Source organism: Oncorhynchus masou, chromosome 19, assembly GCF_036934945.1.
Source record: "Oncorhynchus masou masou isolate Uvic2021 chromosome 19, UVic_Omas_1.1, whole genome shotgun sequence".
Taxonomy (NCBI): domain Eukaryota; kingdom Metazoa; phylum Chordata; class Actinopteri; order Salmoniformes; family Salmonidae; genus Oncorhynchus; species Oncorhynchus masou.
In genome coordinates, this window is record NC_088230.1 from 30,111,040 (window position 1) to 30,136,833 (window position 25,794).

Sequence of the window (25,794 nt, forward strand, 5' to 3'; positions counted from 1 at the left end):
GTGTAGGGTTTAGGCTCCAGTGTAGGGTTTAGGCTCCAGTGTAGGGTTTAGGCTCCAGTGTAGGGTTTAGGCTCCAGTGTAGGGTTTAGGCTCCAGTGTAGGGTTTAGGCTCCAGTGTAGGGTTTAGGCTCCAGTGTAGGGTTTAGGCTCCAGTGTAGGGTTTAGGCTCCAGTGTAGGGTTTAGGCTCCAGTGTAGGGTTTAGGTTCCAGTGTAGGGTTTAGGTTTAGGGTTAGGTTCCAGTGTAGGTTTAGGGTTAGGTTCTAGTGTAGGGTTAGGTTTAGGGTTAGGTTCCAGTGTAGGGTTAGGTTCCAGTGTAGGGTTAGGCTCCAGTGTAGGGTTAGGCTCCAGTGTAGGGTTAGGCTCCAGTGTAGGGTTAGGTTTAGGGTTAGGTTCCAGTGTAGGGTTAGGCTTGGGGTTAGGTTCCAGTGTAGGGTTAGGTTCTAGTGTAGGGTTAGGTTCCAGTGTAGGGTTAGGTTTAGGGTTATGTTCCAGTGTAGGGTTAATTTCTAGTGTAGGGTTAGGTTCCAGGGTAGGGTTAGGTTTAGGGTTAGGTTCCAGGGTAGGGTTAGGTTCCAGTATAGGTTTAGGGTTAGGTTCTAGTATAGGGTTAGGTTTAGGGTTAGGTTCTAGTGTAGGGTTAAGGTTAGGTTCTAGTGTAGGGTTCGGTTCACATTTGGGTTCTAGTGTAGGGTTAGGTTCTAGTGTAGGTTTAGGTTCTAGTGTAGGGTTAGGTTCTAGTGTAGGTTTACGTTCTAGTGTAGGGTTAGGTTCTAGTGTAGGGTTAGTTCTAGTGTAGGGAAAGTCCTACAGGTGATTGTGACGGACCCTGGCCATCTAAAATCATGTTGAAGAGCTGTGCGAAGGCCATCCTGTCCCGCTAACACTAGAAGATAGGGCAGCCAGCTCCCACAACCTTGTCTTTAGGTCGCGTCACTCATCCCAGAATGAGGTCATGCTACTGAATCATCAGTGCTACGCTGGGATTACTCTAGTTATGCTAGTGGCCTATCTCTGCAGTACTTCATGACCCTGTGAAGCCTGCAAAGGTGCTGAGCATGTCTTGCTATAATGAAGAGCATGCTATGCTTTGGAGCAAGAGATACATGCTAGGATATGATTCATGGCATATTTTTGTAACTTTGGGCAACACCGATCATGGGATACAATATATCCCTTTTCGTGAGTGATATTCTGAATCTGATTATGTGTGTTTGTGTGGGGATGGAGCAAACGCATGCACATACAGTAGTTCTCCAGGAGGAGAGTTGGCCACCCTAATTCTAAACTCACACACACACACACACACACACCTCTCCATCTGTTTCTGGTGTTTCTCCTCGCGGGCCTGGGCCTTCATCTGCTGCACCTCGATGGTGTCTGGCTTGCGGCGGCGCATGTACAGCTCATGGTTGCCCATGCACAGCTGCAGGATACGCTTGTTGATGCGCAGGCGAGGGGCAAAGAACACAAAGTCCTGAGAGAGGAAGAGATTAGAAAGAGGGGGGTAGGAAAAGAGAAAGGGGAGGGGTGAGTAGAGAGAGAGAGAGAGGGCAGGGGAGAGTGGTGGGTGAGAGAAAGGTGAAGGAGGGTGGAGAAAAGAACAAAACTCAGGTCAGACTAAATGGTTTTGCAAACAGCCATCTTTAGTGTTTCCATAACGTTGAAGTGACAAAGGCTCTACTAACAGTAGGCAGGTGCAGAGTCCGAAACTCGACAACACCCATAGCGAACATTTAGTTTGGAATGGAAAGTTAAAATGGCAGCTGAAAGGAACAGTAGAGATGACTAAACCAAACCTTTAATTTGAAGGAGACACTTCCCATCTGCGGTTACTGAACACAGTTAGGCTGACCCCCCCCCCCCCTCACACACACACACACACACACACACACACACCAGGGTTCCCGTTAGGAAAATGTGGCACTGGACAACGTGACCGGAAAGATATTTCAACCACTCCACAAAATTCTTGTTAACAAACTATAGATTTGGCAAGTCGGTTAGGACATCTACATTTACTTGTTTCATGTACATTTGTTCAACATTTGTTAACAGACAGATTATTTCACTTAGAATTCACTGTATCACAATTCCAGTGAGTCAGAAGTTTGTGGAAGGCTACCCGAAATGTTTAACCCAAGTTAAACAATTTAAAGGCAATGCTACCAAATACTAATTTAGTGTATGTAAACTTCTGACCCACTGGGAATGTGATGAAAGAAATAAAATCTGAAATAAATAATTCTCTATACTATTATTCTGGCATTTCACATTCTTAAAATAAAGTGGTGATCCTAACTGACAAGGAAATGTGAAAAACTGAGTTTAAATGTATTTGACTAAGTTGTATGTAAACTTCAGACTTCAACTGTAGATTATAGTAATTCATTGTAACAGAACATGCAACTCCTGTAATGAAGCAGACAATAAAATGCATTTTCAAACATTTGCCAAAATGCAATTGGCAGGAAAATACCAATCTAAATGGCCCACCTGATAGTGTTTCCGTAGTTACACAATCTCTGTTAGAATCTAAATATGCAACAACTAGGATGGGTTGTTACTATGACGGGTTGTTACTATGACGAGGACGGGTTGTTACTAGGACTGGGACGTGTTGTTACTATGACGTGTTGTTACTATGACTGGGACGTGTTGTCACTATGACTGGGACGTGTTGTCACTATGACGTGTTGTCACTATGACGTGTTGTCACTATGACGTGTTGTCACTATGACGTGTTGTCACTATGACGTGTTGTCACTATGACGTGTTGTCACTATGACGTGTTGTCACTATGACGTGTTGTCACTATGACGTGTTGTCACTATGACGTGTTGTTACTATGACTGGGACGTGTTGTTACTATGACTGGGACGTGTTGTTACTATGACGTGTTGTTACTATGACGTGTTGTTACTATGACGTGTTGTTACTATGACGTGTTGTTACTATGACGGGTTGTTACTATGACGGGTTGTTACTATGACGGGTTGTTACTATGACGGGTTGTTACTATGACGGGTTGTTACTATGACGGGTTGTTACTATGACGGGTTGTTACTATGACGGGTTGTTACTATGACGGGTTGTTACTATGACGGGTTGTTACTATGACGGGTTGTTACTATGACGGGTTGTTACTATGACGGGTTGTTACTATGACTGGTTGTTACTATGACTGGGACGGGTTGTTACTATGACTGGGACGGGTTGTTACTATGACTGGGACGGGTTGTTACTATGACTGGGACGGGTAGTTAATATGACTAGGACGGGTTGTTACTTTTACTAGGACGGATTGTTACTATGACGGGTTGTTACTATGACTGGGACGGGTTGTTACTATGACTGGGACGGGTTGTTACTATGACTGGGACGGGTTGTTACTATGACTGGGACGGGTTGTTACTATGAATGGGACGGGTTGTTACTATGAATGGGACGGGTTGTTACTATGAATGGGACGGGTTGTTACTATGAATGGGACGGGTTGTTACTATGACGGGTTGTTACTATGACTAGGACGGGTTGTTACTATGACTGGGACGGGTTGTTACTATGAATGGGACGGGTTGTTACTAAGACTGGGACGGGTTGTTACTAAGACTGGGACGGGTAGTTAATATGACTAGGACGGGTTACTTTTACTAGGACGGATTGTTACTATGACGGGTTGTTACTATGACTAGGATGGGTTGTTACTATGACTAGGATGGGTTGTTACTATGACTGGGACGGGTAGTTAATATGACTGGGACGGGTTACTTTTACTAGGACGGATTGTTACTATGACGGGTTGTTACTATGACTGGGACGGGTTGTTACTATGACTGGGACGGGTTGTTACTATGACTGGGACGGGTTGTTACTATGAATGGGACGGGTTGTTACTATGAATGGGACGGGTTGTTACTATGAATGGGACGGGTTGTTACTAAGACTGGGACGGGTTACTTTTACTAGGACGGATTGTTACTATGACGGGTTGTTACTATGACTAGGATGGGTTGTTACTATGACGGGTTGTTACTATGAATGGGACGGGTTGTTACTATGAATGGGACGGGTTGTTACTATGAATGGGACGGGTTGTTACTATGACGGGTTGTTACTATGACGGGTTGTTACTATGACGGGTTGTTACTATGACGGGTTGTTACTATGACTAGGACGGGTTGTTACTATGACTAGGACGGGTTGTTACTATGACTAGGACGGGTTGTTACTATGACTGGGACGGGTTGTTACTATGACTGGGACGGGTTGTTACTATGAATGGGACGGTTTGTTACTATGAATGGGACGGGTTGTTACTAAGACTAGGATGGGTTGTTACTAAGACTGGGATGGGTAGTTAATATGACTAGGACGGGTTACTTTTACTAGGACGGATTGTTACTATGACGGGTTGTTACTATGACTAGGATGGGTTGTTACTATGACTAGGATGGGTTGTTACTATGACTGGGACGGGTAGTTAATATGACTAGGACGGGTTACTTTTACTAGGACGGATTGTCACTATGACGAGTTGTTACTATGACTAGGATGGGTTGTTACTATGACTAGGATGGGTTGTTACTATGACTGGGATGGGTTGTTACTATGAATGGGACGGGTTGTTACTATGAATGGGACGGGTTGTTACTATGACGGGTTGTTACTATGACGGGTTGTTACTATGACTGCGACGGGTTGTTACTATGACTGGGACGGGTTGTTACTATGACTGGGATGGGTAGTTAATATGACTAGGATGGGTTGTTACTTTTACTAGGACGGATTGTTACTATGACGGGTTGTTACTATGATGGGTTGTTACTATGACTAGGATGGGTTGTTACTATGACGGGTTGTTACTATGAATGGGACGGGTTGTTACTATGAATGGGACGGGTTGTTACTATGAATGGGACGGGTTGTTACTATGAATGGGACGGGTTGTTACTATGAATGGGACGGGTTATTACTAAGACTAGGATGGGTTGTTAATATGACTGGGACGGGTAGTTAATATGACTAGGACGGGTTGTTACTTTTACTAGGACGGATTGTTACTATGACGGGTTGTTACTATGACTAGGATGGGTTGTTACTATGACTGGGACGGGTTGTTACTATGACTGGGACGGGTTGTTACTATGACTGGGACGGGTTATTACTAAGACTAGGATGGGTTGTTAATATGAATGGGACGGGTAGTTAATATGACTAGGACGGGTTGTTACTTTTACTAGGACGGATTGTTACTATGATGGGTTGTTACTATGAATGGGACGGGTTGTTACTATGAATGGGACGGGTTGTTACTATGAATGGGACGGGTTGTTACTATGACTGGGATTGTGCCTTTGGCTTCTGGACAACAAAATAAAGTTGAAATAAAATAATTGCCTCCATGTTTCAAGTACATGTTTTCAAAATGCATTCTGCTTCCACCTGCCTGCATACTGTTGCCTATGCAACGGTATGCATGGGAAACATGGGCCCTTCTTGGTTTGGGATAGTTTTTTCTTCTGGTCAATTTGGCCCGGCAACAATTCTATTTATTGGCTTTTAATTGTTTATATCTGCCAAAAGGCCGGCAATTACTGGCTAACGAAAACCCTGGCGTGCGCACACACACACACACAGGCTTGAGCAGAAGAGATAAGGTGCCTTGAGCGTAGAGGCTTGATGGACATTAGGACATTAGAAGAGCATTCAGAGTGTGTGCACGTGTGTGTATGGATGCACGTGTATGTGTGCATCGTCATGCACGTTTGTGTGCATGCGTGTCTGTATTGCTCCCTATCTGTGCCACAGGGGCTGGAGCCAGGGTTCTGTTGACAATGGAAGATGGGATTGAGGATAGGGCTAATGGACCTGCTGCTCCCAAGGAGACAGAGGAGGAGAAGAGAGGATAGGGTTAATGATGGAGCCATAGGAGAGGAGAGAGATTGGGATAGGGCCGAGAGGTTAGGATAGGGCTAATGAAGGAGTCAGAGGAGGAGAGAGGTTAGGATAGGGCTAATGAAGGAGACAGGAGGAGAGAGGTTAGGATAGGGCTAATGAAGGAGACAGAGGAGGAGAGGATAGGATAGGGCTAATGAAGGAGACAGGAGGAGAGAGGTTAGGATAGGGCTAATGAAGGAGACAGAGGAGGAGAGAGGTTAGGATAGGGCTAATGAAGGAGAGGAGAGGAGATAGGAGGCAGGTAGAACTGGCAATATGGGAGGTGAGCGAGCCAACACCCACATAGTGTAATTGTACTTACAATAAACATCTTCCTACCTCATACTTACACTGCATTGATTTGTTTGTGCTGTATAGCCAACTCCTATGGTTGTTGTTTGGCCAAACACAAACAGATCTGGGACCAGGCTTACTGTGTTTTAAATTGGTCCATCAGGACAGCTGCTGCAGCTGTTTGCTGATGCTTTCAGATTGGTTTCATTGTGATGTTAAGTGTGGAGACAGTGTGTGATGTGGTGAATGCCATCCATCATCAAAACAGTGTCATTGTGATTCAGGATCATGGCGACCTGCATATGATGCCTGATTCAGACTGTAGGGCTGACCCAAACTGTAATGTGTTGGCTCTAATAAGTTTATTTTCACATTGCCCTATACAGCACAGTTCCAGCAACTATGGTAGATGCGTAACCAGGCCAGAACAGCTTGGCTTGGTTTGGCTCTGTAGTGTGGAACTATAGTGTAACTCACTGGGGCCTTCTTGGTTTGGCCCTGCAGTGTGGAACTATAGTGTAACTCACTGGAGCCTTCTTGGTTTTGCCCTGTCGTGTGGAACTATAGTGTAGGGTTAGGTTCCTAACGTAACCTAACGTAAACTCACTCACTTTTGTACAACGCCTTGGTCCGTACAATTTACTTTATTTTAGCGCCCCAGAAACGTAACACTTCCAGATCAACTGTAATGTCAATACCATTGTAAAGCACAATTTTTCCCCTTTCCAACAAAATCAATGACATGACCTCCACGCTGCACATTTCTGCATGATTCAAGAAGGCAATGAGCTCCGTCGGGTCTTTGTTACTGTAATTTAATTATTCCAATATGTTTTCATTAATTTAATTCGCTTAATCTATTTTATGAGAATTTGTAAGATTCTTGTTTGCATAAAATAGACGGAGACCAGTCTTATCAATAATAGATAAAACTATTTATTCTCAGAGCACGCTGCCACATTACCACGAGCAACAGTTTATATACAATAACATGACGTCATTTCATTGCTTCTAGAACGAATCCCCTCCTCCCGACCTAGAATTAAGTGAGTTTAAAAGTTCATTCCAACTCACTAACACATTCACAGGTCACACAACATAACTGAATTAACTCTTGATCCCTCACCATTATCGATCACCACTAAGCTGATAGTTCTAATTAACAGAAAACCTAGGAATGCACTCACTGCCTTATCTAAAACACCCCAGAGCTCAGTTTCGTCGGTTCAACCATAGGTTAACGACCCTATGTGCTTACTTAACCCATTCCTCTCCAGACTAGTTTGGAATGGTGTTCGTTATATTTAACCTGTTGATGCTCTGGGGGCGCTATTTCATTTTTGGATGAAAAACGTTCGTTTTAAACAAGATATTTTGTCACAAAAAGATGCTCGACTATGCATATAATTGATAGCTTTCGAAAGAAAACACTCTGACGTGTCCAGAACTACCAAGATATTTTCTGTGCGTGCCCTAGAACGTGAGCTTCAGGCAAAACCAAGATGAGACGGCATCCAGGAAATGAGCAGGATTTTTGAGGCTCTGTTTTCCATTGTCTCCTTATATGGCTGTGAATGCGAGAGGAATGAGCCTGCCCTTTCTGTCGTTTCCCCAAGGTGTCTGCAGCATTGTGACGTATTTGTAGGCAGATCATTGGAAGATTGACCATAAGAGACCACATTTACCAGGTGTCCGCCCGGTGTCCTGCGCCGAAATTGGTGCGCAAAAGACAGCTGCCAGTATTTTTCCATGGGATACAGAGAGGAAAGCAAGCTTCCACGAACTGCATATCAATGAAGAGATATGTGAAAAAACACCTTGAGGATTGATTCCAAACAACGTTTGCCATGTTTCGGTCGATATTATGTAGTTAATCCGGAAAAAGTTTTACGTTGTAGGTGACTGAATTTTCGGTTCGTTTCGGTAGCCAGATGCAATGTAGAAAACGGAACGATTTCTCCTACACACAGACGCTTTCAGGAAAAACTGCGCATTTGGTATGTAACTGAGAGTCTCCTCATTGAAAACATCAGAAGCTCTTCAAAGGTAAATTATTTTATTTATTTGGTTATCTGGTTTTTGTGAAAATGTTGCGTGCTAAATGCTACTCAAAATGCTATGCTAGCTTTGCATACTCTTACACAAATTAGTCAATTTCTATGGTTCAAAAGCATATTTTGAAAATCTGAGATGACAGTGTTGTTAAGAAAAGGCTAAGCTTGAGAGCAGACGCATTATTTTCATTTTATTTGCGATTTTCAGAAATCGTTAACGTTGCGTTATGCTAATGAGCCTGAGGCTTTAGTCACGATCCCGGATCCGGGATGGGGAGTTCCAAGAGGTTAATTACTCCTTGTCCGTGTCACACAATCCCTTTTTATGAACTCATATTGTTAATCAGATATAATAAAACATAGTATAAGTTTACTTAGTTACAGTTCCATTTAAAATGAGAATATTGGTTTAGTCATTTATTCATAATATTCCTAACAGTCTTTTTAGAAATGGCGGGTGGGGAAGAGAAACTAATGCGTGATAGTGAGAAGGAGAGATGTCGTGTGGGAAAACAGCTTTTTTTCCACTCGATCTGTCCAACTTATCACCTTATCGCCTCTAAAAAATGTAAATAAAACACTATAAAGAGTTTATATAATGGTGTCATTACATACCTATTTGAAGGTTTGTGTCGAATTTGAATCGGGTTTTTGGGGCGGTGCTAAAGTGATCTTCAGAAGTAAACGTTGTCATTTGAGAGTCATGATCGCTTGCAGTGACGACGCAAAAAATGACTTGGTATCCCCCTTACCCTGTCTCTGTCCCTTTCTTGTTTTTAAACTATGAGAGAAGTGCTACACCTGGTGGAGAGAGATTGTAAGACAGAAATAGTAGCTTTACGCGTGCTGTACGTTACGACATGATACGTCAAGATGTAACGGAGGGTCAGTTTTTTCAACTTTTCTCCAATACTAGAGCCATTACCATGTCGATCAACGCTTGAATAGAAACGTAGTTCACACCCCAGATTTTGAAGTCAACACAATCGCTACAATCCCATTAGTTTTCTTTGTAGCCTCGTTTGAATGTCACGGTTGCGCACATTTGTATGGAACGGGGTGAGTTTACGTTACTTGGTTTGGCCCTGTAGTGTGGAAATATAGTGTAACTCACTGGAGCCTTCTTGGTTTGGCCCTGTAGTGTGGATCTAAACTGAGTGTACAAAACATTAGGAACACCTTCCTAATATTGAATTGCCCCCCCTTTTGCCCTCAGAACAGCCTCAAGTCGTAAAGGCATGGACTCTAAAATGTTTCAAAAACGTTCCACAGGGATACTGGCCCATGTTGACTCCAATGCTTCCCACAGTGTCAAGTTGGCTGGATGTCCTTTGTGTGGTGGACCATTCTTGATACACACAGGAAAGTGTTGAGCATGAAAAACCCAGCAGCGTTGCATTTCTTGACACACTCAAACTGGTGCGCCTGGCACCTACTACCATACCCTGTTCAATGACACTTAAATATTTTGTCTTGCCAATTCACCCTCTTAATGGCACACATACACAATCCATGTCTCAATTGTCGCAAGGCTTAAAAATCCTTTAATAACCTGTCTCCTCCCCTTCATCTACACTGATTGAAGTGGATTTAGCAAGTGACATCAAGGGATCATAGCTTTAACCTGGATTCACCTGATCAGTCTGTGTCATGGAAAAAGCAGGTGTTCCTAATGTTTGTAGACTCAGTTTATAGTGTGTAACTCACCGGGGCCTTCTTGTCGATGGGTTTGATGATGAACTTCTTGTCGTTGAAGGAGATGTTCCTGATCTCGCTCCAGGGGAAGCCGATCTTTGGGGTCAGTCTGGTGGGGGAGGAGGCAAACCAGTGTAAGTATTGTGTAGGCCGCATGTGCTTTAAACAGGTTGTCATTTCTTGGGATTACTCATGTACTGGAGGCAGCTCAGCAGGGTGGTCACTAGCTGACACAGCCAAAGTCATAAAATCTAATTTTAAACCTAACCCTCACCTTAACCCTTAACCACACTTCTAACCTTATGTCTAACCCTAACCCTAAATTAAAACCAAAAAGCACATTTTTGTTTTCATGAATTCTTACGATATATAGCCAATTTTGACTTTGCAGCTAGCCCATCTAGTGGAAATCAATGCCTCCAGGACAAGCGTCTTTACGTGGCTAAATAGTGGACATTAGTGTGTACATTTTCCAGAGATTTAATCCAGATTATTTCCCAACTCACAATCCAGGGTTTTTGTAGCCAAATCTTTCAATTGAAATGATTTTAGGCAGGAGGAACAGAGCTTGGTGGCTGGGCCCGCCCCACCCCCTGGGGTTTGTGGTATATGGCCAATGTACCAAGGCTCGTGGCTGTATTCAGGCACTCCACGTTGCATGGAACAGCCCTTAGCAGAGATATATTGGTCATATAATACACTTCGTTGGACCTTATTGCTTAAGTATAGTGCACTACTTTTGACCAGGGCCCCATAGGGCTATGCACTACATATGGAAAAGGGTGCCATTGGTTACGCAGCCTGGGATGTGGTAGGAAACAATTGCAAATAGGATATGAGTCATCCATGTGTGAGGCAGGACTGTGTGTTGTACTACTGTGTTGTACATGTTGGCCTCTGTATCAATAGGGCTAGGTGGGAGGAATCTGGGGTGGGGCTCATCCATTGTGTACTAGAGAGAGACACATTGACTGGATGCCAATCTCATTTGGCAATTTACGGACACACACACGCAAGAGCACACACACACACACAGTTGTTTGATCCGCCTTGCAGTGACACCCAGTGAGACACAGCGAAACCCTGCTGCTGCCTGAACTGGTATTTCAATTCCTGGGTGACATACACCTAACGAATCCCAGATCTGTTTGTGCTTTATTGTTAACACCTACGTCACGTTTTGTCACCTTTTGTACAAACAGATCTAATACCAGACGAGAGGTTATTTGAGCAGTTCTCTCTTCAACAAGCTTTCCATGGAGATCTAAACCTGAACTCTACAGGGTATTTTAGCATCAATGTTAGTGAACACTGTTAAGTTAAAGGGATAGATAATTGTTTTGCTCTGTACTGAAAGTGCTCCATCTTGAAAACATAACTGCTGACATGCTCCAGATCTCCAGTACTGGGATCTCCAGTAGTTGTCGGTCTCTCTGGGCGTTAACTCTAGGAACCTGGTTATCCTGTTTGTGGTAGATGTGGATCAGGTAGAGGAAGACTGAGACATAATGCTGATCAAGGTCTTATCTAGAGACAGTCCTCCTCTATGAGACATAACGCTGATCAAGGTCTTATCTGGAGACATAGAGGAAGACTGAGACATAATGCTGATCAAGGTCTTATCTAGAGACAGAGGAGGACTGAGACATAATGATGATCAAGGTCTTATCTAGAGGCATGGCTAAGTGTTAGATTAGACGTTGTATAACTTCTTGAGTGTAGGGGGCAGGATTTTCGTTTTTGGCACAAAAAAAATGTACCCATTTGAAACTGCCTATTTCTCAGGCCCAGAAACTAGAATATGCATATAATTGTCAGATTAGGATAGAAAACACTCTAAAGGTTCCAAAGGGTCAAAATATTGTCTGTGGGTATAACAGAACTGATATTGCAGGCAAAAACCTGAGGAAAATCCAACAAGGAAGCGCTTTTTTCCCTGAAAGCTCTCTGTTCCATTGGATGCCTTGCCTCCATTTAAAGGGATATCAACCAGATTCCTTTTCCTAAGGCTTCCTCAAGGTGTCAATAGTATTTAGACATAGTTTCAGGCTTTTATTTTGAAAAGTGAGCGAGAAAGATCACATCGCGTTAGTGGATAGCTGGGTGTTCGCAGAGTTTTGGGCAGCCATTGTCTCTCCCTCTCCTATTGAAAAAGCTACAGTCGCGGTTGATATATTATCGATTATATATTTTAAAAACAACCTGAGGATTGATTATAAAAAAACGTTTGATATGTTTCTGTGGACATTACGGATACTATTTGGAATTTTTGTCTCAAGCTCGAGCCTGTGGATATCTGAACATAACGCGCCAAACAAACAGAGGTATTTTGGATATGAAAATAATCTTTATGGAACAAAAGGAACATTTATTGTGTAACTGGGAGTCTCGTGAGTGCAAACATCTGAAGATCATCAAAGGTAAGCAATTGAATTTATTGCTTTTCTGACTTTCGTGAACAATCTACTTAGCTGCTAGCTGATTGTAATATTTTGTCTACTGAGAGAGATGTTCTTACATAAACGCTTGTTTATGCTTTCGCCGAAAAGCTGTATTGAAATCTGACACGCCAGTTGGAATAACAAGCTACGCTGTGTTTTGCTATATTGCACTTGTGATTTCATGAAAATTAAATATTTTTAGTAATTTAATTTGGCGCGCTGCAATTCAGCGGGTGTTGATGAAAATGATCCCGCTAACGGGATGGGTGCGTCAAGAAGATAAGGTAACCCCTACCAATGACCCCTAACAACTGTTATCCACAGTACCCACAGAGGTTGAACAGAGATGTGTTCCATAGAGAATATATAAATAATATATGGTGTGTTCTGCGTTATATAGAATCTCATAGAAATGTGAACATGTATGTGGATGGCGTTATCCAGCAATCAGGGACAATATAGGGCGCAAAAAAAAACACAAAATAGACCTTATTTTCCACAAACTAAAAGGTCCCAGTGGTGTGATATAGGGTTCAAATGGAATCCTGTCCTGATAGCTAGCTATATGTCTTCTGCTAAATGAGGGTGTGTGTTTGTTTGACAAAGGGCCTAAGGACTAAAACCTTGGCAGAATGGCAATATCTGACACAAAAAGGAGCAATGCTACGTTAGTGTGTGTGTGTGTGTGTGTGTGTGTGTGTGTGTGTGTGAGTTCTTGGCAGTAATAGTGCTACATATTGTCTATGGCCTGGAACCCTCGTTGCGGGGCCTGCGCTCTAAGTTAGTCTCGGATTCTTAAGGCACAGCTTGAAAAACCAGTCAGCGTTGCCATGGTTACAGCCGAGCCCCAGAATGCACAAACACGCATGCATACACACTTAAGGACACTAAGAACCCTACATACACACACAGAGCCCTGTGTTTGAGTGTCTCACTCTTCTTTATGGTTAGCCAGATTTACAGGTATCAGACTACTAACTTAAAATAAGAGCGTTAGATTCATTTTAAAGCCATTCTATGGTACAACAGTTTCTGTAAATAAACACTTTGATGGAACTAACACCCATCAATGTGTGCTTTGTATGGATTTATAGCGAAACATAAAACCTCCAGACAATTTGGACACAAGCCACAATAATGTGGGTGGAGAGTAAGACAATGGGGAATCCCAAACAATCCAAGTTACAGCACACCATCTGTGGCCACTCAAGTTACAGAGTTACAGCATTGCCATCTGTGGCCACTCAAGTTACAGAGTTACAGCATTGCCATCTGTGGCCACTCAAGTTACAGAGTTACAGCATTGCCATCTGTGGCCACTCAAGTTACAGAGTTACAGCATTGCCATCTGTGGCCACTCAAGTTACAGAGTTACAGCATTGCCATCTGTGGCCACTCAAGTTACAGAGTTACAGCATTGCCATCTGTGGCCACTCAAGTTACAGAGTTACAGCATTGCCATCTGTGGCCACTCAAGTTACAGAGTTACCATCTGTGGCCAGACAGAGTCTTCTAGGGGCTCTTGGATCAGACAGCTTTCAAGAGACCTTTTGCATGGAGGGTTTAAACAGTGCATGGAGCTGTAGGGAGGGAGTAACGGCCGTTAACAACACAATCCAGCAAGAGGTTAGTCCACTGCACCCAAAACACTACTTTGGCATGTCTTCCAAACACGCTTTTCTGTGCTTTTATCTGTGCTTGACTGAGTGGAGTAGTCCCAAAAGTGCAAAGTGTAAACCCCAATCATTTAGCACTCTGACAGGTTCACTCAAACGCTCAAAGTATTTGAAAATAAACAAATACTACTTGACTCCTCTGCCAGAGGGTCAGTGACTGCAGGGCCATCGGCTGTATGGAGAAGCTGGGGACACATATTAAATGAAATCAAATCACATTTTATTGGTCACACACATATTTAGCAGATGTTATTGCGGGTGTAGCAAAATGCTTGTGTTCCTAGTTCCAATAGTGTAGTAGAATATAATAATTCACAACAATACACACAAATCTAAAAGTAAAATATATATTTATAGAAATATTAGGATGAGCGCAAAGTTGCTTAGGAGCTAAAAGCAGAGCTGCCATGTCTGTCATCTGGAACATTACATCACAATCTACTTTAACACATTACCTTTAGTGACCTCAAAGGGAACAAGTAGTTAACACATTACCTTTAGTGACCTCAAAGGGAACAAGTAGTTAACACATAATCACGCAGTTACCGCATGTGTCGCTCAAGCAATCTCGTAAAATATTGTACTTTTGAGCTTCAGCAAAGTGTTTGGTGGATCGCAAATTCACAGAGCAATCTTGGGTAGGAAGACACAGTAAAAGCTCATCAAAAGATAGAGAGAGTGGAAGGGAAGAAAGTTGTGGTAACTGTCTGGTGAGAATCATCTTCATTGGTACTGATTAAGTAAAGACGTGGGTTCACCTGTACGGCCTCAATAGTCAAATCCATTGGAATTAGGCTTCAATGTCTGACACAGAACTGTGGCTAAGGCCGGAAAACACACCGGTATCATTGACAAGCAGAACCAGAATGGGTAGATAGGCTACATTACTTTAGACCTGGGTTCAAATAGTGTTTGAAATCTTTCAGATGTGTTTGATTGAGCTTGTCTGGCTCAATGGAAGCATTGGGATAGACCCAGAAGTGTAAACCTTGCCCAACTGGCACACCAGGCATTATCAAGCAAACCCAAATCAAGTTTTTCATGAATTGACCCCCTCGTTGTCACTTCAGAGAGGGAACATGGGTGGTGTCCAGTAGGGAATAAACGTTTTGAAACAGACTGAAACTGGGAGGGACTACCTGGACATTTAAATGTTTCTTTGCAAAACATTTTGCTACGGTGTGACCTACTGAACAGGACCCTGTTTCTTACTTGTCCTCCTTCTCGTAGATGTTGAGTCCCAGGGCATCTACTCCCAGCCACAGCTCAGTCCCCTTCTTGTTCTTGATGTCAAAGTAGTTGACTCCGTACATCTCCAGGTCCTGGGCTATCTTCAGGTACTCCAGCATGGCATCCTCCCTGCACAGTCAAACATGACCAAATGAAGGAATGGTTTGGAATTGATTTGACTCCACACACACACACACACACACAACGCTGCTGTACTATTCATTCAACTGCTCTACAAGAAACTATTCACTGCTTTTTGAGGTACAACAAATAATGCAATTGACCTGTTTCCTTATGACAGGGACACCAACATAGAGATTCATACAAACCAAAACAGACCGAAACTCACTTGAGCATTCCACAGTGTTCCTCATGCCACACCTGGATCCTCTCCTCCCACTGCTCCCTGGACAGCTTGTGCTGCTCAAGAACCCTACAGAGGAGGAGGAGGAGAAGGAAGAGGAGGAAAAGGAGGAGAACGAGGGGGAAGAGGGAGGAGAAGGAGGGAGGACAGAAAGGAAGAGGAAGAAGGAGGAGGAACAAAAGAGGGGGTAAACAGAGAGTACACCGAATAAAGGGTACTCATGGGGGTGAACAGAGAGTACACCGAATAAAGGGTACTCATGGGGGTAAACAGAGAGTACACCGAATAAAGGGTACTCATGGGGGTAAACAGAGAGTACACCGAATAAAGGGTACTCATGGGGGTAAACAGAGAGTACACCGAATAAAGGGTACTCATGGGGGTAAACAGAGTACACCGAATGAAGGGTACTCATGGGGGTAAACAGAGAGTACACTGAATAAAGGGTACTCATGGGGGTAAACAGAGAGTACACTGAATAAAGGGTACTCATGGGGGTAAACAGAGAGTACACTGAATAAAGGGTACTCATGGGGGTAAACAGAGAGTACACTGAATAAAGGGTACTCATGGGGGTAAACAGAGAGTACACTGAATAAAGGGTACTCATGGGGGTAAACAGAGAGTACACCGAATAAAGGGTTCTCATGTTATGATCAATATCTGGATTCCTTTGTCTATGTATGTATGTGAACACAAAACTTCATCCTGTTCTGATTTATAACAGCAGCACACTGAGCTATTGTCTAGTATCTGTACTCCTGGCTTCCTATGTTCCAATGTCGATACTAGCATACTACTTAGAATGCACCCACAATACATTGATATGAATGAAGCAAAGAGTATGCTTCATGCTACTGTGCTAAAATAGCTCTCGGATGTGTCCTAAATGGCACCCTATTCCCTATGAAGTGCACAACTTTTGACCAGGGCCTGGATAGGGAATAGGGTGCCATTTGGGACGCAACCCTAGTGTGGGCTGGGAGTGGATCGACGCTCACCGCTGGGGCAGCAGACGGTCTGAGGTGAGGTAGCCGGGCCGGTGGAGGTCCTGGGTATAGTCTCCGAACTTGGCCTGGACAGAGTAGGAGGCCAGCAGCACGGCCGTCTCTGGGGGACAGTACACCTCATCGCTCAGGATGCCCTCCTTCACCTGGACACACACACACACACGCTTAACAACTTTGTTTGTATCAGCAATGAAGCAATGTGAGTACAAAGAATAGTATAACAGTGTGTGTGTGTGTGTGTTACCTGCATGAAGAACAGCTTCTGGGTGATGTCCTGGATGAGCTCCTCAGACACATCCTCGGGGAAGAATTTGGCGCGGAACTTGAACTGCAGCGGGTTCTCCTTCTTCACGTCCTGGGAAGACACCTGGTTGGAGAGAGACAATTTATTGATCATTGATTGATATATGTCCTTCAAGAATGAACTGCGTCCCAAATGGCACCCTATTCTCTATATAGTGCACTACTTTTGACCAGAGTCCTGTTGTGCACTACTATAAGGGAACAGTGTGCCATTTGGGATGTAACCCTATGTCTACTAGTTTCATGAGTAGCAAAGAATGATGAGATTGGATCAACTTTATTGTTCCCCTAGGGTTAAATTATCTTGGACGCACGGTGCTGCATTCAAAAAAATGCACTGTTACATTCCTCTTTAAAAAAGGGATGGGTAAAATGGTACTGATAAACTTGAATGATCCTCTGTAACGTTGTTTGTTTACTGGCATTGGTCTCTTCTTCTGTGTTGGCTCCGAAACAGGAACCATAAGGTATTGATGAGACGAATGGGGTGGCTGTGTGAAATCACTGGAATGTTCCTAAGTAACTAAGTAAAGTTACTCTACTACCCCTATAGCCACTTATACACCTTTCACTGTAAACTAAGTAAAGTTACTCTACTACCCCTATAGCCACTTATACACCTTTCACTGTAAACTAAGTAAAGTTACTCTACTACCCCTATAACCACGTATCCACCTTTCACTGTAAACTAAGTAAAGTTACTCTACTACCCCTATAGCCACTTATACACCTTTCACTGTAAACTAAGTAAAGTTACTCTACTACCCCTATAACCACTTATACACCTTTCACTGTAAACTAAGTAAAGTTACTCTACTACCCCTATAGCCACTTATACACCTTTCACTGTAAACTAAGTAAAGTTACTCTACTACCCCTATAACCACGTATCCACCTTTCACTGTAAACTAAGTAAAGTTACTCTACTACCCCTATAGCCACTTATACACCTTTCACTGTAAACTAAGTAAAGTTACTCTACTACCCCTATAACCACGTATCCACCTTTCACTGTAAACTAAGTAAAGTTACTCTACTACCCCTATAGCCACTTATACACCTTTCACTGTAAACTAAGTAAAGTTACTCTACTACCCCTATAACCACGTATCCACCTTTCACTGTAAACTAAGTAAAGTTACTCTACTACCCCTATAGCCACTTATACACCTTTCACTGTAAACTAAGTAAAGTTACTCTACTACCCCTATAACCACGTATCCACCTTTCACTGTAAACTAAGTAAAGTTACTCTACTACCCCTATAGCCACTTATACACCTTTCACTGTAAACTAAGTAAAGTTACTCTACTACCCCTATAACCACGTATCCACCTTTCACTGTAAACTAAGTAAAGTTACTCTACTACCCCTATAACCACTTTTACACCTTTCACTGCAAACTAAGTAAAGTTACTCTACTACCCCTATAACCATGTGTGACCTCTGATGTGATACCAGAGCCATTTGATACATACAGTACATATCCTGTACATACAGCTCTAGTGATAACCATCTGACCCATTTGGAAATGCTGCACATTGACACAGGCTCAACTCAATTCCACAAACACAGGTGGAAGTGTTTTACCTATAATGTAAATATACTGTAGATATACTGTAGCTATACCGTTGCTATACTGTCAGTACAGAGTCTACATGATCTACAAGTGAATGACAGAGCAGTGTGAGATTTCTGTTTGCTCAGGAACAACAGCAAGAGTGAAGTAGAACTAGTATTTTAGTTTCTAGCAGTTCACTAAGAGTTCACACTACCGACTGCACAGGAATTTCATTGGAGTGGATTCACTGGAAATTGCTTACGTCACAAATGGCGCCATATTCCCTATAGAGTGCACTACTTTTGACCAGAGCCCCGTGGGGATCCTTATGGGTCCTGGTCAAAAGTAGTGCACTAAATAGGGAATAGGGTGCCATTTGACAGAGTCCCTGACAGGATGTGAAAATAAAAGAAGAGAGATTAAGAATTAGCCACCGGCCTGCACAGGAGTGAGAGAGGGTGGCCATTGGGCAGCCGCAATGCATTATGTGAATTCAATAATGCAGTGAGTGAGTGGCAAGCAAATGTAGTGTGGAGTGATTTGACCCCGCCTTTAAAAGAATGTGCTCTTTTTGTGTGGCCTATTTTATTTTGTTTACCATAGAATGGTTATGCCATAGAATGGTTATGGAGTCCAGCGGTTTAAGAATACAGCGGCAAATGGTTTGAGAATGCCTGAGCAGATATGAACAAATATTTGTACATTACTACATCAGGCAAAATACAGGGGACTTGTAAGATTTTTAGTCCTAGATTAACCTTACCTTTTTGTCAAGCTTCAGCCAGGTGAGGTATCCTTTACCGTCTACATACTGAAGACCAGAGTACCAGACCTCCCTCAAGCCGATGGTCTTCACCACCTGTGAACGAGAAAGAGACAGTACTATGAATCAACACTGTCAGTAAGACAGTTACTAGAGACAAACTGTACATACCAAACACAAAAAAATAGGATACAATGTGAAGGCAGGAACCTGAATTGAGATTTGAGCACTTCTTGATAATTGCATAAATCGTGCATTGATGTCAATGGAAGATTTGAGTGAAAACTCAAGTTACATGCATAGATCTCCAGGCCAAAATTAATGGATATAAGTAAACAACGTATAGTACCTCTATATATTAAACCCACTAGCTTACACAACTGCCACACAGTAGTAGTATATACAGTACTGGTCAAAATATATACAGTACTGGCCAAACCTACTCCAAGGGTTTTTCTTTATTTTTACTATTTTCTACATTGTACAATAATAGAGAAGACATCAAAACTATGAAATAACACATATGGAATCATGTAGTAACCCAAAAAGTGTTACATCTAAATATATTTGAGATTCTTCAAAGTAGCCACCCTTTGCACACTCCTGGCATTCTCTCAACCAGCTTCATGAGGTAGTCACCTGGAATGAATTTCAATAAACAGGTGTGCCTTGTTAAAAGTGAATTTGTGTAATTTATTTCCTTCTTAATGCGTTTGAGACATTCAGTTGTGTTGTGACAAGGTAGGGGAGGTATACAGAAGATAGCCCTATATGGTAAAAGACCAAGTCCATATTATGGCAAGAACAGCTCAAAAAGCAAAGAGAAACGACAGTCCATCATTACTTTAAGACACGAACGTCAGTCAATACGGAAAGTTTCAAGAACTTTGAAAGTTTCTTCAAGTGCAGTTGCAAAAACCATCAAGCGCTATGATGAAACTGGCTCTTATGAGGACCGCCACAGGAAAGGAAGACCCAGAGTTACCTCGGCTGCAGAGGATAAGTTCCTTAGATTTAACTGCACTCAGATTGTGTTCCAAATAAATGTTTCACAGAGTTCAAGTAACAGACACATCTCAACATCAACTGTTCAGAGGAGACTGTGTGAAATCAGGCCTTAAAGTTTGAATTGCTGCAAAGAAACCACTACTAAAGGAAACCAATAATAAGAAGAGACGTGCTTGTGCCAAGAAACACGAGCAATGGACATTAGACCAGTGGAAATCTGTCCTTTGGTTCCAACCGCCATGTCTTTGTGAGGCGCAGAGTAGGTGAACGGATGATCTCTGCATGTGTGGTTCCCACCATAAAGCATGGAGAAGGAGGTGTGACGGTGCTCTGCTGGTGACACTGCCTGTGATTTATTTAGAATTCAAAGCACACTTAACCAGCATGGCTACCACAGCATTCTGCAGCGATACGCCCTCCCATCTGGTTTGCACTTAGTGGGACTATCATTTTATTGGGACTATCAAACAGGACAATGACCCAACACACCTCCAGACTGTGTAAGGGCTATTTGACCAAGAAGGAGAGGGATGGAGTGCTGCATAAGATAACCTGGCCTCCACAATCACCCGACCTCAACCCAATTGAGACGGTTTGGGATGAGTTGAACCGCAGAGTGAAGGAAAAGCAGCCAACAAGTGCTCAGGATATGTGGGAACTCCTTCAAGACTGTTGGAAACACATTCCAGGTGAAGCTGTGTGTGTTATTTCAGAGCTTTGATGTATTCACTATTATTCTACAATGTAGAAAATAATACAAACATAGAAAACCCCTTGAATTAGTACGTGTGTCAAAACTGGACTGGTACTGTATATCGATTAAAAACTTGATCACTGCCTGGTATGGCAATTGCTCGGCCTCCAACCGCAAGGCACTACAGAGGGTAGTGCGTATACCCAGTACATCACTGGGGCAAAGCTGCCTGCCATCCAGGACGTCTACACCAGGCGGTGTCAGAGGAAGGCTCTAAAAATTGTCAAAGACCCCAGCCACCCCAGCCACAGACTGTTCTCTCTACTACCTCATGGCAAGCAGTACCGGAGTGTCAAGTCTAGGACAAAAAGGCTTCTCAACAGTTTTTACCCCCAAGCCATAAGACTCCTGAACAGGTAACCAAATTTGCTAACCGGGCTATCTGCATTGTGTCCCACCACCCGCCAACCCCTCTTTTTACGCTGCTGCTACTCTGTTCATCATATATGCATAGTCACTTTAACGATACCTGAATGTACATACTACCTCAATAAGCCTGACTAACAGGTGTCTGTATATAGCCTTGCTACTCATTTTTCAAATGTCTTTTTACGGTTGTTTTATTTCTTTACTCACCTACACACACACACACACACACACACACACACACACACACACACACACACACACACACACACACACACACACACACACACACACACACCATTGGTTAGAGCCTGTAAGTAAGCATTTTACTGTAAGCTGTATTCGGCGCACGTGACAAATAAACTTTGATTTGTAAAATAAACTAGATTGTACCTCCAGTGCTGCATGATCACAAGCAGAGCGTCTTGTATAAACAGGCCTTTGAGCCCTGTGGCATTATGTTGGCACGGCCCGGAGCGCTTGCCCTTAAAATGACATACTCAGGTACCAGGCTTAATCTGGCCAGGATTACGCTTTTCCCAGCCCCGGACATACGGGTTAGCTCCTTCTAGCCTGGAGCCAGATCCGCTTGTGCTGTCTTGCCAACTCCTATTGGTTCCAGATCCGTTTGTGCTATTTTGCCAACTCCTATTGGTCCCAGATCTGTTTCTTATGTTTTGCCAACTCGTAGTGGTCCCAGATCTGATTGTGCTGTCTTGCCAGAGTTGTAAAACAGCACATACAGATCTGGGACCAGACTCGGCTCCTTCTCCACAGGAGACTTTGACTGGAAAAAGCAGTAAGATCAAATCTGCACTGACTGAAAGCAGCGAGTAGCTAGCCACAACAACGTCATATATATTCAGTTGTTGTGCTTCAATCTATAGCTATAGGACTCCTGATATCTCCAGGAGTGATAAGTACAGTTTTATCCTAATCTGTTGTTGTCTAGTACTGTCTTTTTTCTAGCTAGTGCCATCTACTTTAAATGTTGTCTGTCTACCCAGTAGCCTACTTAGTGTGTGAACTGTTGGCTGCTCATAACTTGCAGCTGATTCTTGAGCATCTGGTTGTCGCAGTTCATCAGGTTGTCGCGGTGGTGGCACAGGGATACTCATTTCTCTTAAGTGGAGATTCTTATTTCTCCCTCACTCACCCTATCCATCTCCTCATTTGCTTTACATGCTGTCACTTGTCCACTCAAGCTTAACATCGTTGCCATCTACTGCCCACCAGGTAACCATCGAGTTTCTCAATGAGCTTGACACCTTGATAATCTAATTTCCTGACAATGGCTCAACACTCATTGTACTGGGCGACTTCAAACTCATGGCGTCTGCCTCCGATTAATTTCTTTCCACCTCTTTCTTTCCACTCATTTCCTCTTTTCCCAGTCCCCTCCCACTCACAAGGCAGGCAATGCGCTTGACCTCATCTTTACTAGATGCTATTTGCCTACTAATCTCACTGCAACCCCATTCTCGGTCTTTTATCACTACTTTGTTTCTTTAGTAGTTTCCCTCTCCTCCAACCCTACCAACTCTTCCCCTACCCAGATGGACATCCACCATCGGAATATCCATTCTCTCTCTCCCACTACCATCTCTTCTATCCAATCATCTCGCTCTAAATCCTTCTCCCTCCTGTCTCCTGATTCTGCCTCTACGACCTTACTATCCTCCCTTTCCACATCATTTGACTCACACTGCCCCCTTTCCCCCCGGCTGGCTCAGCCCTTCCCTCCTGCAACGTGGCTGAGTGACTCATTGCAAGCTTAAAGAACAGTGCTGCAGGCAGCTGTGTGAAAATCGAGGGGAACTAAACTTACGGCAGGACCTATCATCCTTTCACTCCCTCCTCCCTACCTGCTCTTCCTCTGTATCCTCTGCTAAAGCTACTTACTATTTTTACTAATGACATGGCACTGGCATTAAACAAAGCCTGTCTGTCTATGTATGCTGATGATTCAACCCTATATGTGTCAGCAACCACAGCAAGTGAAATCCCTGCAACCCTAAACAAAGAGTTGCAGTCAGTTTTAGAATGGGTGGCCAGTAATAAACTAGTCCCGAACATCTCTAAAACTAAGAGCATTGTATTTAGTACAAATCATTCCCTAAATCCTGGACCTCGGCTGAATCTGATAATGAATAATGTGGCTGTTGAGTAAGTTGTCATGGTCAAAACATATTGATTCAATGGTTGTAAAGATGGGGAGAGGTCTGTCCATGATAAAGAGATGCTCTGCTTTTTGACACCACACTCTACAAAGCAAGTCCTGCAGGCTCTAGTTTAATCTTATCTTGATTCTTGCCCAGTCTTGTGGTTAAGTGCTGCAAAGAAGGACCTAGAAAAACTGCAGCTGGCCCAGAACAGAGCGGCACATCTTGCTCTTCCCTGTAATCAGAAGGCTAATATCAATAAGATGCATAGCGGTTTCTCTTGGTTAAAAGTTGAAAAGAGACTGACTGCATCACTTCTTGTTTTTATAAAAACAATGTGTTCCAAATAGTTTGTATAGTCAACTTACACACAGATCTGACACACACACTTAACCCAGCAGACCTGCCACCAGGGGTATTTTCACAGTCCCCAAATCTAGAACAAATACAAGAAAACTTACAGTACTATATAGAGCCATGATTGTATGGACCTCCCATTTCAGATTGCTCAAGGGAACAACAAACTTGGTTTAGATAGTTTGTGTACATACTCATATGTAGGCTATGTAAGATGTTTTAAATTTATGTAGTTCTGTCCTTGAGCTGTTGTTGTCTATTAATGTTCTGTATTATGTCATGTTTTATGTTTTGTGTGGACCGCGGGAAGAGTAGCTGCTGCTTTTGCATTTTATCACTCTAAATTTCAAGCTTCTGCATCTAACCCTAGGAAACTCTTTTCCACCTTCTCCTCCCTCCTTAATCGTCCACCCCTCCCCCTCACTCCTTCCTCTCTGAGGACGACTTTGTTAACCACTTTGAAAAGAAGGTTGACGACATCCGCTCCTCATTCAATTAGCCTATTGAGTCCACTGGTCCCACTCACACATAACTATCCTACGCCTTGACCTCATTCTCCCCTCGCTCTCCAGTTGAAATTCTGTGACAAGTGAGGTCCGGCCGCCTGACAACCTGCCCACTTGACTCCAACCCCCCCCTCCTCCCTTCTCCAGTTCAGCTCTGGAGACCTTTTCCCATTCCTCACTTCTCTCATAAAATCATCCTCAACCACTGGCTGCATCCCCTCTGACTTCAAAATGGCCAGAGTCTCTCCCCTCCTCAAAAACCAACACTCTCACTGGTCTCCCTTATGTATCAGCTTTCCAAAACACTTGAGTCTTTGACCAACTCTCTCGCTATCCCTCTCAGAATGATCTTCTTGACCCTAACCAGTCAGGCTTCAAGACGGGTCACTCAACCGAGACTGCTCTTCTATGTGTCACAGAGTCTGTCCTCACTGCCAAAGCTGACTCATCTCCTCTGTTCTCATCCTCCTAGATCTCTGCCTTCCGCACCATGAAGCATCAGATTCTCCTCTCCACCCTCTCAGGGCTAGACATCTCAAGCATCGCATACTCTTGAACTGCATCCTACCAATATTTTGTATTTTTGCAACAACAAAAAAGTGATGTTAGTGTGTAGTTCCAGTAGTTAGCTACACCACTACATGTCAAAAAAGTAAATAACTACTGAAAACACTACCAATATCTAAATTTAGTTTACATATAGTTCACTACTGGTCTACTACACTGGTCTACTCCCCAACACTATGCCTCTATTGTTTGACTTCTGAGGAACCCTAATAGTGAATGACTAGTGTGTACTGTCTGTATGACTGGTTTCTTTACAACACACTGGAACATTAGGAAATGATGGGCTGGGATTTGCCAGGGACCTCACGAACCAGTATTATCATGATACTTAGGTGCCGATACGATAAGTATTGCAATTCGATACTATCATTCTATTGCGATTCTGCGTCACAAACATATTGCTCCCTATATGTGTGCTGCAGCAGAGGGAGAAGAGAGAGCCATGAGAAAACCAGTTCTGATCAGTCATGGAAATAAAAGGGCTGAAAACTAATTCGCTCCCTATTTAAAAAGAAGATGGAGAACAAGCTATAAAGGAAAAATACTGGAGTTTTGGTGCAGGTACAGACAACTAGCACAAAAATAATATTACGCTATTGTCAAAATGATAAGATAACATATATCGTAAAAGACTACACCCTGATATGTAACTATATCGATTTTATTCTCCCATTAATCAGGGATTAGCGTAGTGAGAGGGAAGAGTAGTCAATTACAGATCTGGGAAATCACTTGTTGCTGTAAG

The 25,794-nt window shown here is 43.1% G+C and overlaps 1 protein-coding gene across 1 annotated transcript in view; it reads right to left on the reverse strand.

The window, feature by feature from the left end:
* Nucleotides 1–25,794, reverse strand: part of LOC135506137 (ezrin-like) — a 53,564-nt gene that overhangs the window by 12,548 nt on the left and 15,222 nt on the right. The window contains exons 4-10 of the mRNA XM_064925597.1: nt 19,330–19,425; nt 16,947–17,069; nt 16,694–16,845; nt 15,678–15,761; nt 15,311–15,457; nt 9,994–10,090; nt 1,312–1,475 (exon numbers count right to left, since the gene is read on the reverse strand). Of these exons, the coding sequence (XP_064781669.1) occupies nt 1,312–1,475; nt 9,994–10,090; nt 15,311–15,457; nt 15,678–15,761; nt 16,694–16,845; nt 16,947–17,069; nt 19,330–19,425 (863 nt within the window). The remainder of the gene's footprint in view (nt 1–1,311; nt 1,476–9,993; nt 10,091–15,310; nt 15,458–15,677; nt 15,762–16,693; nt 16,846–16,946; nt 17,070–19,329; nt 19,426–25,794) is intronic.